Consider the following 12247-nt stretch of genomic DNA (forward strand, 5'->3'; position numbering starts at 1 on the left):
AATGCTTGGTCATTATTTTGCACGGGCTCTCTGCCCGCAACCTTGGAAGGGCGACTTCACTTCTCCGTCTTCTTACTCTGTAGGGTGACTTTGGAACCCCGAACTCGGTAATTCTTATTTCCCCCGGGAAGGTCACGCGCAACAACACTGCCGATTTTTAGTTTGCTTCTCCGCTTAGCATAAGCTTGAGGAAATATGAGTATACTTCAGGCAATAAAGACCAGAAGGGCATGGCCGGTTTGGTGCTTGTTTTTATTTACCTTTGCCAACAATGCACAGAAGGTTTAAACGTTGATGGCGGGAGTATCATTGAAAAGTTGTAAAGAGCACATACTATAGAGGTGCACGAATTGCGATGTGTTGTAATCTATCTGAACGCAATTATAAGGGGGAGAAGGATAGACCTTGAAAACAAACTTCGGATATCGAGCTGAACATTGGAAAATTTTCTACTAAATAAAGAGGACGCGAGATAAAAAGAGAGGGAGGTATTAGAAATGAAGCTGAATGAGAACGTTAAAAAGTTCGGGCTGTATACGAATGGAAGTAGTTAACTCAGCTTGGCGACGCGTGAACAAGAAACAACTGACGTTTACCAGTAATTGTGTTATCCCGGACGTGACATGCAGTCTATAAATTGAGTGATCCCGGGACCTCTGCGAGGGCCGAGTGGTTAAGGCACTGCGATATTGCGTGTTCATTCCGGGGGATGTTGACTTTTTTGGGGGGAGGGGAGAAACAAGAACGCCCGTGTGTATGAGATTTCGGCCCGTGGTGAACGCGCCTACATTACCTAAATTAATACGTAGCAATTTACTACTGCGCTATCAGTAGCCTAGATGCAGCTTCGGTGCGTAAAAATAAGAACAGAAATCATGGGTGTATTAACGTCATAATAGTTAATAAAACACTTCTTGAAAGAAAACCTAGGTCAGCTCAACGAGCTATGAAAACAAATATTAACAGGGCATCGATAGGGGCTAGTTGGTGCGTCATTACAGAGTGTGAAGCGCTTAAACTTCGAACAAATATAAAAAAAATTGGGCCCATCTCCCCGCGAGGGGGACTCGAGTAAATGCGTCGCATAGGGGGTGGGTGTATTGCGTTAACGTTTAGTGTTTGGGGAGTTGGTGGTAGTGAATGCGTTGTATCAGCAGCTTCTTGACGTAGTTAATGAGTCAAGGATATAAGGCGCGTTCGTAGCCTCCCATTCTGTGTCGGCTTTGTGGCGCAGTGGGTAGAGCACCATGTACATTGCGTTCCGCCCGCAGGGTCGAGGAATCGAAACCAGGCGCCGGATAGTATTTTTTTTTTATATAGTGTAGGGGGAGGGGTGCGGACAACGACGGTGCGGACTACGACGGACGTCAACGCGGGTGACATCGTGAGTTACTGAAATGCTCTGCATTTAAAAAAACAAATATGATAGGAGTAACGCTTGGAGACATGAAACAAGCGGGTGGGATCAGGGAACAAACTCGGGCGGACGATATGATGTCTTATTTACGCCCGACTATGTCTCCCGCACACTTATCGGCGAGAGGGTTGGTTGATACGGGTATCAACTCTCGGGTCAAGTGTGTCGGCGCCCCTACTTTGACGTCCTGGTTCCGTGATCACTCCGTCTAAACAACCACGAAAACGTTGACAGCTTCACGAGGAGGAGGAGGAGCTGGAGGGTGAGAGTTGCTGAGTCTGCAACTTCGATTCCTTGTGACAGCGAAGTCATTAGAGAGAGAGAGAGAGAGAGAGAGAGAGAGAGAGAGAGAGATGGAGAGAGAGAGAGAGAGAGAGAGAGAGAGAGAGAGAGAGAGAGAGAGAGAGAGAGAGAGAGAGAGAGAGAGAGAGAGAGAGAGAGAGAGAGAGAGAGAGAGAGAGAGAAGGCAAATGGAAAGATAGGGAAGTTAACCTGACAACGACGTCCAATGTCCGGTTAGGTATCCTGCGCTTGGGAAGAGGACATAGGGAGACAAAGCGAAGACAGATCAGAGGCGAAAAAAAAAAACGATATACAGAAGCCTACGCAAAAAAATTGTGCCCGAGCTGCTGAAATGCCTTCAGCGCCACCCACGTCCTGACTTTTGTGCTAAAGGAAATGCAGGGAAGTTTTTCGCATGAACGAAGAATCTAAATTTATGCCTGACCATTTGTTTCCATCCGTTTGTCATTTTTTTGTTTTAAACTGGCTGCGGAAATCGTCGTTTGTTTTCGAACGGCGTCGTAGCGTCCAGGGGCCCCGCCATTAGCACCGGTCGCTCAAAGCTGGAAGCTCGGTCCAAAGTCTACCCTAGCTCGAATCGCGCGGACTCCTTTACAAGATTGGCGAGCAGTTCACAATTTAAGAGCGACGTTTGTCTTTGGATGCCAAGAGAGAAACAAGTAAAAACAAAAAAAACAATCCCCGGATAAATAAACGTGCTCGAGGCACGGCTTTGCTGTCATTTGCTCAGCAAACGGCAATTGAGTGAAGTGGAGCTTTTAGCGTCAAAACGTTCCGGACCCCGATCATTGGCACACATGGGCGGGACGATCAAAAGCGATTACGTGTGTACAGTGTCGCTTTACGTTCCTCGCTACCGCGCGGGGACGCTTTCACTAGCGAGGACAAATGGCGCTGAAAAACGGGGGACCCTCTACAGCAGGGCGGGACGACGGTGTTCGGAAAAGCGGTCTCTCGTGACGAGAGAGTGGCGCGCTCTTGACACCCGCATTTGCGCAGACGAGGTCGAAGAAGCTGCCACGATCGGCGTACACAAGTGGCCGTCGGTCGGCCCAGGGCCCCTTCGCCCCCCTCGGGGTCCGCAGCGCTGCTTGAGCTAGGGGCGGCCGCGTGGCGCTTCTCCTCTCGCGAGCCTTTCGGCGGCATCGAGGAGTCCTCGGTGTGGGGCTCCCGCCCTAATTGGCCGGGACCCCGTGAAGACAGGCGAGCGCGTCTGTCTCGCGTCTGGCGACCCGCTTTCGCTCCGCAAACTGCCCCGCTGCTCTTCGCCCCCACTGCCGCTCTGAATCAGCGGATGACGTTTCAATTTCACGAGCGACGAGGCTGCGGCGTCGGGCGTGTGCGTAGGATCAGCGCGTAGTACAGGGGGCGGCTGCTTATCGATCCGCGCCCGCAGCAGGAACCCCGTGCGTGCGCGTCCGCTGTGTAAACAGCCTAATATGCTCCCCGGTTTCAAAGAAATAATATTGACATTTAATTTAGATATTTGTTTGAAACGCGCTCTCTCGGAATAAACAATATCGATAATAGCCGGTCGCGAGCGTGCAGCGACCTCGCGCCGCTATTATCCGCCAGCGCCCGCATCCCGGCTGGCGCGGAGGGCGAGCGGCGGCGCCTCCGCGGAGAGCGATCGCGCCCTGCGCCGAAACGTCGCGCAGGCGGAAAGAACGGCGCACGGTCTCCCTTTGTGGAAGAAAAGGGGGAAAGGACGATCCTGCAAGGCGCCGTGGCCGAGACGTAACTGATCCCTTTCTGAGCATCTCCGGGCTCCGAAATTTCCAGCGAGAGGGTACGGGCGAAGCGGGCGCCCCTCCAAAACCGGTCATTTACATGGCGGGCGCCGGCTCCCTCCCATGAGCCCTATGGTCTCTCCCGGGTTTATCCCGCGGAAAGAGGACACCCCCGGCTATTCCTGGGAAGCGAGTTCCACTTTCCATTTTTAATCCGACGCTCGAATGAAAGATTACACTGCCCGCTTTGCTAATCCCGAGGTCATAATTGACGCCCTCTGTCCGAGCCTTCCGGGCGATATCCTTCCGTTGCGGGGAAAATGACAGGTTCTGGTGCCCTGCCCGCTAAAAGGATAATAATCAGGTCCAGCAGTTCCCGAAATTAACGGATCGCTTTGCCGCTGGGGCTGCCGCGGATGGAGGAGGCCAGCGACGCGTCCAAGCCAGTGGGGAAAAGTTGAGAATAAATGAGCGCGAAGAGAGAGCGCTTTTTGAGAACTTTAAAAGGGCGATTCCATAAAATTGTGCATTGCGTGGAGTGGTCATTAGTAAGGAGTGACGTCCACGTAAGCGTTTAGAGAGCTTGGCCGTGTTGTACTGACTCATGGTGATGACCCGACATGCACGTGTAGCGCAGTGCGTTTGTTTATCCTTGTGACAATGTTTTGTATGTGCCTGCTGACTTCGTGGGCATTCGCGGCTTTTTAAAACGCATCATTAAAGAGGGAAAAATGTATTTAGATATCTGGTTTCAATGAATACACGGGGACTGGCAGATGCGTCACGTCAAGCCAGGTAATTGGGGATGGAATCAGATCCCTAACAAATAAAAAAGCTTAGACATCAAGGTTATAATAATACTTGAAGAAGAGGGTGGGTGTGTCACTGTTAATATGACTAATTTTCGCAAACCATGTGTATGCGTTTTGTGACGAGAAACGACGTGTGTGCGCACACTCCCGCGCTTTTCTGGCATTTGGTGCCAAGTCGCTCGTAAATTTTTGGAGAGAACGGGCTTGGCTAACATCTCAATAGGTCGGATTGGGAAAAAACCGGAAAACGTTTATTCCTCACTCACTCACTCACTCACTCACTCACTCACTCACTCACTCACTCACTCACTCACTCACTCACTCACTCACTCACTCACTCACTCACTCACTCACTCACTCACTCACTCACTCACTCACTCATTCATTCATTTGTATGCTCTTCGCCTTTGCCGTTCCACTGTCACACGCGATGGTTTTACCCCAGCGAGGCTTTATTCCCCCACAATCGCCAATATCTCTCAATGATAACATTCAGAGCTTTTTCAAAGAAGGTAAACCACGTTGACGCCTTTATGTATCACCATTTTTAGCACGAAAGTGGTTTATTCCCTGACGTCATATTCGTCACGGAAGTGACGCTTGTACAATGAAGCGGCCTGTAAAGGGTGCACCCCTGTACACAGGGTATTCTTGCGGAGAAGCAACCTTTAGTACCAAAGAGTACGTTATACTTAGGGTTGTTCGTTTTCGGGTGTTATATTTGAACACGAAAGTGTTCTATGCCGCGATACCCCAATATTTCACTGACGTCATATCCGCCACGAAAACCTTGGGAATCTCGGCACGGAAATCTCATATCCGTCACGGAAATGGCGCCAGTACACCTTTGCCGAAGCGACCCGCCAGCAGGACGTCGCTCGCCAAGCACACTCACAAGACAGCCGCCGACCCGCAAATCATGCTCAGCTGCAGATTTCGCTGCACATTTCACTTTCGTGTTTTACTCATTCCTATGACAGAGACAGCCTTTTGTCAACACTGCCACTTCACAATTTTGGCATGCTGACATGAATTAGTAAGGGCATCTTCATTTATTTTATCAGAGCGCTATCATTCCACAATTCTTTCAATGAAGTATCGTTTCCTGCAAAATGGCTTTGAATTAGGGCACGAGCTCCCTTTCAACATCATAAAATGTCGAGTTATGCGAAGCTTGCAAGAGAGGAATGTAGTTGAAGATGTGGACATTGTTTTGCGCAACTAATGCTAAGAAATAATTTCCGGCTTGTTGTGTCTAATTCAAGAATTTCGCGGGGTAGGCTTCTCAAAAGTGTAGTGCGACTTTTCGCGGACGTTACTTCCCATTGGCGTTTTGGTACAGTGGCCTGTTGGACAGCGAGGGTGGAAGAAGTATCCAGGCGTTCAACTTCAGTCTTCTGGACACACTGCTGGACCGGCTGCGAGCACTTGGACTCAGACCTGGCTTGGAACTCATGGGAAACCCTTTCTCGCGGCCGCTGGACTTCGAACAGCCTGACGATCTTGCCCTGTGGAAGGAGCTCGTGGAGGCACTGGCTCGCCACTACATCGGTGCGCATGCTCAAGCGTTAGGAAATTTGCTGGAGTTGGCAAGACTAATAGGCTGACTAATTGTATAGAGTATTCATTTGATTTATTAATTGCGACGCTCCTTTCTTGATGGCGTAGTAATAGTAGAGACTTTTTATTCTGTCGAAACTATGCGTGCTGAGCGTGTCGACCGCCTGGGCATCCAGTCGGCGCTGTTGTCCGTCCCCTTCATAGCCAAGCCAGTAGAGCTAGGGGCTGGCGGAAAGAGGAGGGATCGGTGCTTGGTTGCTGAGCCGCCAGGCAATCGAAGAGGCAATGGGGTAAATCAGCATACGCAGGGGTATAGTTGGGACAGGAGAGGCCGGATCGATAGCGATGGAGAAATAGGCGGGAGGGAGTTATCAAAAAATCATTTGGATGTGCCGGAGAAGTTCAGCCTCCAGAACGGTGAGTGATGGAGGAGGAGGTTGGTAGAGGCGTTTGTCCAGATGGTGCTGGAGGTAATTATGTTGATGGCGTTGCGTATGGAGGGCCTCCAACCGTCCCCGGAGCGTCGGTCCAGGAAATCAGTGCCGCCCGGTAAAGAGTATCGTGGGCGGGTTGATGCGCCAACTAATTCCCGTCAATCCCGGATTGTGCAGGGGTACAACGGAGGAAACAGTATTTGGCTATAGTGCGGAGATCGCTCGTTCGACCTCCCGTGAAGTGCATACATAGAGGCTAGCGAGTGGTTCTGTTTGTGTTAGAGAGCGGAGTAGGAGTGGGAAAAGACTGTGACTCAGGGAGGGAGGGAAGGAAGGAAAGGAAAGGCCTGGACGGCATGTGCAATGCTGAGAACTCAAGGGGCGTCGAGGTACGGGCCGCTAGTGTGGACTTCGGGTTCGGGAAGGGGGGGCTGATGCAGAGCGTAGCCGCACGAACCTCGAGGAATAACGAGAGAGGCATCTGCGTAACCAGTTCCCTGGGTCCCGAAAAGAGGAGAATGATGCTGCGCGGCCGCATGACGATGACTTGCATGGGAGACAGAGGGCATGTTGGACGGGAGGGGGAGGATGCGAATATTGGGAGCCGACATTTGGGCGTTAGAGGAATGGTGGAGACAGGATATAGTCGCCTGAGTCAGTGACTGACCCTAACGGGCAAAGGGGAGCCGGAAAAGCTTCGAGTCACAGTGTAGATTGAGGTGGAAGCGGAGGGTACGACAGGGGCCCGTGGCAGGACCAGGAATATGGAGTGAGCTGAGGGGGTGCGCTGGTACGAAGAATGACTGCGGAGACGGAGCAGGAGAGGGACCAGCATTGGGAAGAAAAGAGTCGACAGTATCCTGCACGTGACCCGAAAGCCAGTCGAAAACCGGAATGCGATGTCGTCGCCGTAAAAGATGGGGTGAAGATCAGGAAATTGGGCTAGCTGGACAGTGAGAGGGGTTAGAGAGAGACAGAGTAAACGTGTTTATTACGGAAATCAACGGGGAGGAGTTCTCAGTCCAAGACCCATTTAGCCTTTCCAGCTTGAACAGCCCTCAACACCAGCAGGCGCTGATCATGGAAGTCGGAGCTGGTCAGAGCTCTCTCCCAAAGCTCGTAAGAAAGCGAGGGATTGCGCGAACGTAGTGGGGCGTTCGCCCAGCCCCCTACCATATTGTCACGAAGCCAAGGACGACGCAGTTGTCTTGCAGGAGAAACAAGTTTATTGGAGCGAACTTGTGCTCCCCTAACAACTCAAAAGAATACAGAGGCGGCGAAGCAGCGGTCAACAAAGTGACTTGCGTCAGCGAGCGTCGCAGAATCGAATACCCCGGCGTCTGCTCTGCAGGCTTTTTAACTTTCGGCGCGCGTGGTTCTGGAACCGTCGATTCGCATCGAGAACATTGTAGATGCAAGAAGATTATTCCGGGATGTTCACGTTAGATCGGAATGCTCTCCCTATCTGAACAGATAACACATGCGGCTCAGAAAGAAAGAATGGAACACGCGCTTCCCTTGGCACGGAGATAACACAGACCGGCGCAGCCGGGCGGTAAAAGCAAAACACAAATAAACAAACCCAATGCATGGTTCGCGGCATTACCCCCCCTCTAAGAGTGCATCGACCCGATGCTAACATAAGCGACAGTCCGAAAACGAAAATAAAAGTTCGTCATCGTTCGTAGAAAGGTTTTAAGCGAACCACGTGGATGACTTCGGGCCGCGTACGTCGTCGTGATGTGCCGGAGTCACCATCGGGGATCACTTCGTAGGTAAGTTGGCCAACACGTCGCAGAATCTGGTAGGGTCCGAAATACCGTCGCAGAAGTTTCTCGCTCAGTCCGCGTCGTCGGATGGGAGTCCAAACCCACACACGATCCCCTGGTTGGTACTCGGCGTCTCGGCGTCGGAGGTTGTAGCGGCCGGCATCCACCAGCTGCTGGTCCCTTATACGAACTCGAGCGAGCTGGCGGGCCTCCTCCGCACGTTGAAGGTATCCTTGGACGTCGGCGTTGAGGTCGTCGTCTTGTACATGCGGAAGCATGGCGTCGAGCATCGTAGTCGGTCGTCTTCCGTAGACAAGCTCGAACGGTGTCATCTGCGTAGTTTCCTGCGTCGCTGTATTGTACGCAAACGTGACATACGGGAGGACTTCGTCCCAAGTCTTATGTTCAACGTCGACGTACATGGACAGCATATCCGCAATTGTCTTGTTCAGACGTTCTGTTAGTCCGTTCGTTTGGGGGTGGTACGCCGTCGTTCTTCGGTGATCCGTGTTGCTGTAGCGTAAGATTCCTTGCATCAGCTCCGCGGTAAAGGCCGTTCCGCGGTCCGTGATTAGGACTTCAGGGGCTCCATGTCGCAGCACAACTTGGTTTATAAAGAACTTGGCGACTTCTTGTGCAGTCCCCCGCGGAAGAGCGGCGGTCTCTGCGTAGCGCGTCATGTAGTCTGTCGCTACGACAATCCACTTGTTCTCCGATCGTGACGTCGGGAACGGGCCTAGAAGGTCCATTCCAATTTGTTGAAAGGGCCTCCGCGGGACGGCGATCGGTTGTAGAAGTCCAGCGCGTCTTGTCGGCGGCGTTTTTCGTCGCTGGCAGTCCCGGCAACTCCGAACGTAGTGGGTGACGTCGGATGTAAGGCGGGGCCAGAAGTACTTCGCCTTAATTTTTGCAATAGTGCGAGCTGTGCCGAGATGTCCGGAAGACGGGTCGTCGTGGGACGCTTCCAAAATTTCGTCACGAAGGTCTGCGGGGATGACAAGTAGATAATTCGTTCTTGTTCCGGGGCTGAAATTCTTCTTCACGAGGACGGAGTTTCTGAGGCTGAATGCTGGTAAGTTACGCTTGAACGCTCTAGGCACGGCGACGTTTCGTCCTTCGAGGTAGTCGATCATTACTCGCAAGTCGGGGTCGGCACGCTGCTGGGCGGCTAGGTCGCTCTCCGTAACGACCCCGAAGAACGCACTGTCTTCATCGGAGTCTTGTGGTGGTGGGTCGACAGGGGCGCGGGACAGGCAGTCGGCGTCGGAGTGTTTCCTGCCGGATTTGTAGACGATTGTAATGTCGAACTCTTGCAGGCGCAAACTCCACCGCCCAAGACGGCCAGAGGGGTCCTTCAAATTGGCGAGCCAACACAGCGCATGGTGGTCTGTTACAACCTTGAACGGTCTGCCATACACGTATGGGCGAAATTTTGAAATGGCCCATATAATAGCCAGGCACTCTTTTTCGGAGGCAGAGTAGTTTTTCTCCTCCTTCGACAGACCACGGCTGGCATAGGCGATTACGTTTTCGCACCCGCTTTGTTTTTGGACAAGGACGGCACCCAGGCCTATATCACTGGCGTCCGTGTGTATTTCCGTTTCGGCGTTGTCGTCGAAATGAGCGAGCACGGGCGGGCTTTGCAGGTGTTTTTGCAGCTCGCAGAATGCCTTTTCTTGGTCGTCTTCCCAGCTGAAAGCGGTGCTATCTTTCGTCAAGCGCGTGAGCGGCTCTGCAATGCGTGCGAAGTTTGCGACGAAGCGCCGGTAGTATGCGCACAGTCCAAGAAATCTGCGCACGCCCTTCTTATCTTTCGGCCTTGGGAAGTTCGCTATGGCTGAAGTTTTCGCCGGGTCAGGCAGGACTCCCGCAGCGTTGACGACATGGCCCAAAAACTTCAGTTCCTCGTACGCGAAGCGGCACTTTTCAGGCTTCAGCGTTAACCCCGACGTACGGATGGCCTCGAGTACTGACTGCAACCTTGCGAGGTGTTCGTCGAAAGTCCGGGAGAATACCACAACGTCGTCGAGGTATACGAGGCAGGTATGCCACTTCAGGCCAGCTAGCACAGTGTCCATGACTCTTTGGAACGTTGCTGGTGCCGTGCATAGCCCAAACGGCATTACCTTGAACTCGTATAGGCCGTCCGGGGTAATGAATGCAGTCTTCTCTCGATCTCTCTCGTCCACTTCAATTTGCCAGTAGCCGGTCTTCAGGTCCATCGATGAGAAGTACCTCGCATGGCAGAGGTGGTCGAGGGCGTCGTCGATTCGTGGCAGGGGGTACACGTCCTTTTTGGTGATCTTGTTCAATCGCCGGTAGTCAACGCAGAACCTCAGTGTGCCGTCTTTTTTCTTCACGAGTACGACCGGCGCAGCCCACGGACTTTTCGATGGCTGTATAATGTCGTCGTTGAGCATGTCGTCGACTTGAGTCCGGATGGCTTCGCGCTCGTGGGAAGAGACGCGGTACGGTGACTGTCGGGTAGGTCGGGCTCCATCCTCGGTTATTATCCGGTGCTTCGCCAGAGGTGTTTGACGTAACTTTGAGTTCGACGAAAAACACTCGCTGTAGCGACGCAGCAAAGCCAATAACTTGTTCCTTTCTACTTGCGGTAGCGCCGGATTAACGTCGAAGGGGTGCGGAAGCTTGAAGGTATCGTCGGGTGCGCGTTCAAAGTCGGCGACTGCTATCACGTCACTTGCTTGTTGCGTTTCTTCGACGAACGCAATTGCAGCGCCCTTGTTTAAATGCTGGTACTCCTCGGTGAAATTGGTGACCAAAACGTGGGATTTGCGCTGCTTAAACCGCGCAATGCCTCTTGCGACAGACACACCGCGGTCAAGAAGCAACCTTCGGTCACTCTCCACGATAGCGTCGACGTCGGGAGCAGCACCTTCACAGTAGACGGTGATCATCAAGCTTGCGCGGGGTGGCAGGGTGACGTGATCATCGGCGATCCTTACAGCTGCACGGTGTTCGAGGTTCGATTCCGGCGTCATGGAGTGGTCGGAGGAAAAAGTTATCGACTTCGTCTGGAGATCGATTATTGCGCCGTTGTCTGTCAAAAAGTCCATTCCAAGAATTACGTCGCGGGAGCAGTTAGGCAGAATGACGAACGCCGCAGGGTACGTTGTGCCGTCTATGGTGACGCGCGATGTGCACGTTCCACTTGGCGTCACGAGGTGGCCTCCTGCTGTGCGTATGTGCGGACCGTCCCATCTGGTCATAACTTTCTTCAGTTTAGACGCAAATGGTCCGCTCATTACCGAATAGTCAGCTCCCGTGTCTACGAGGGCGACTACGTCAAAGCCGTCGATTGACACCTTGACGTCAGATGCGGTCTTCCTCGAGTTCCGGGTTCGTCGGGGCGTCGTATCTCTGCTTGTACGTGTTGACGGTCGGGCAGTGTGCATCGTCGTTGTCGTCGTCTTCTCAACGGACGTCTCGGTCAGGTCGGGTACGCGTCGCGCCGTGTAGCTGTCGTCGTGTTCGGGAGTCTCCTTAGGGCTAGGTCGGGTCGTCGGGTTGAGGGCATGTCGTGAATCACTGTCTTCGGCGCGTCCTTGCGTCGTTGGAGGGTTTCCGGTTTTTCGCCGTAGAGCAACTTCACCTCCAGAAGTTGCTGCTTTTAGTTTCCCCCGCGTGGGCTGGGGGACCTTCCACGGGCGAAGTCAGCGTTGCTACGGCGGTTCGGCGATTGGTATGGGTAGGGCGACGGCGAACGGTTGAAACGCGCTGGGCCACGGCTGGTTTCAGATAGATACTCGTCGATCTCACGTGGTCGTTGGCCAGGGAGAGGGCGAGGTGCGTCGACGGAGAAACCACGCAGTCCGAGTCTCTTGTATGGGCAGCGACGGTAAATGTGGTCGGCCTCTCCGCAGTGGTAGCACAGAGGACGGTTATCGGGAGTTCGCCATACGTCCGTCTTCCTCGGCGTCTGGTTTCGGGCTACCGGGGGTCGGGCGGGTGACAGTGGGCGGCGGTACGGCGGGGCCTCTTGACGGCGTGTTGGAGCAGGGCGGGGTCGACGAACAGCCGCGGAGTATGTCATAGCTTGTGGCTCTCGGGGTACCTCGGATGGCGTAGAAGTTCCCAACGCTTGTTGCACTTCTGCTCTAATCACGTCGGTGAGGGAAGCGACTTGGGGCTGCGGCGGCGTTGGGAGAAGTTTCCGCAGCTCCTCTCTCACTATTGCGCGGATAGTCTCGCGTAGGCTGTC

The 12247-nt window shown here is 53.1% G+C and overlaps 1 protein-coding gene across 2 annotated transcripts in view; it reads left to right on the forward strand.

Annotated features, from left to right (window-relative positions):
* Idua (alpha-L-iduronidase) overlaps positions 1 to 12247 on the forward strand; it is a 114338-nt gene that overhangs the window by 14856 nt on the left and 87235 nt on the right. For both annotated transcript variants that reach the window (XM_077687701.1, XM_077687702.1), the window contains exon 3: positions 5605 to 5813. In XM_077687701.1, coding sequence (XP_077543827.1) covers positions 5605 to 5813 — 209 coding nt within the window. The remainder of the gene's footprint in view (positions 1 to 5604; positions 5814 to 12247) is intronic.

The sequence above is a fragment of the Haemaphysalis longicornis genome, unplaced genomic scaffold, assembly GCF_048455015.1.
Source record: "Haemaphysalis longicornis isolate Haplotype H1 unplaced genomic scaffold, Haemaphysalis longicornis Haplotype H1 scaffold_1, whole genome shotgun sequence".
NCBI classification, from domain to species: Eukaryota; Metazoa; Arthropoda; class Arachnida; order Ixodida; family Ixodidae; genus Haemaphysalis; species Haemaphysalis longicornis.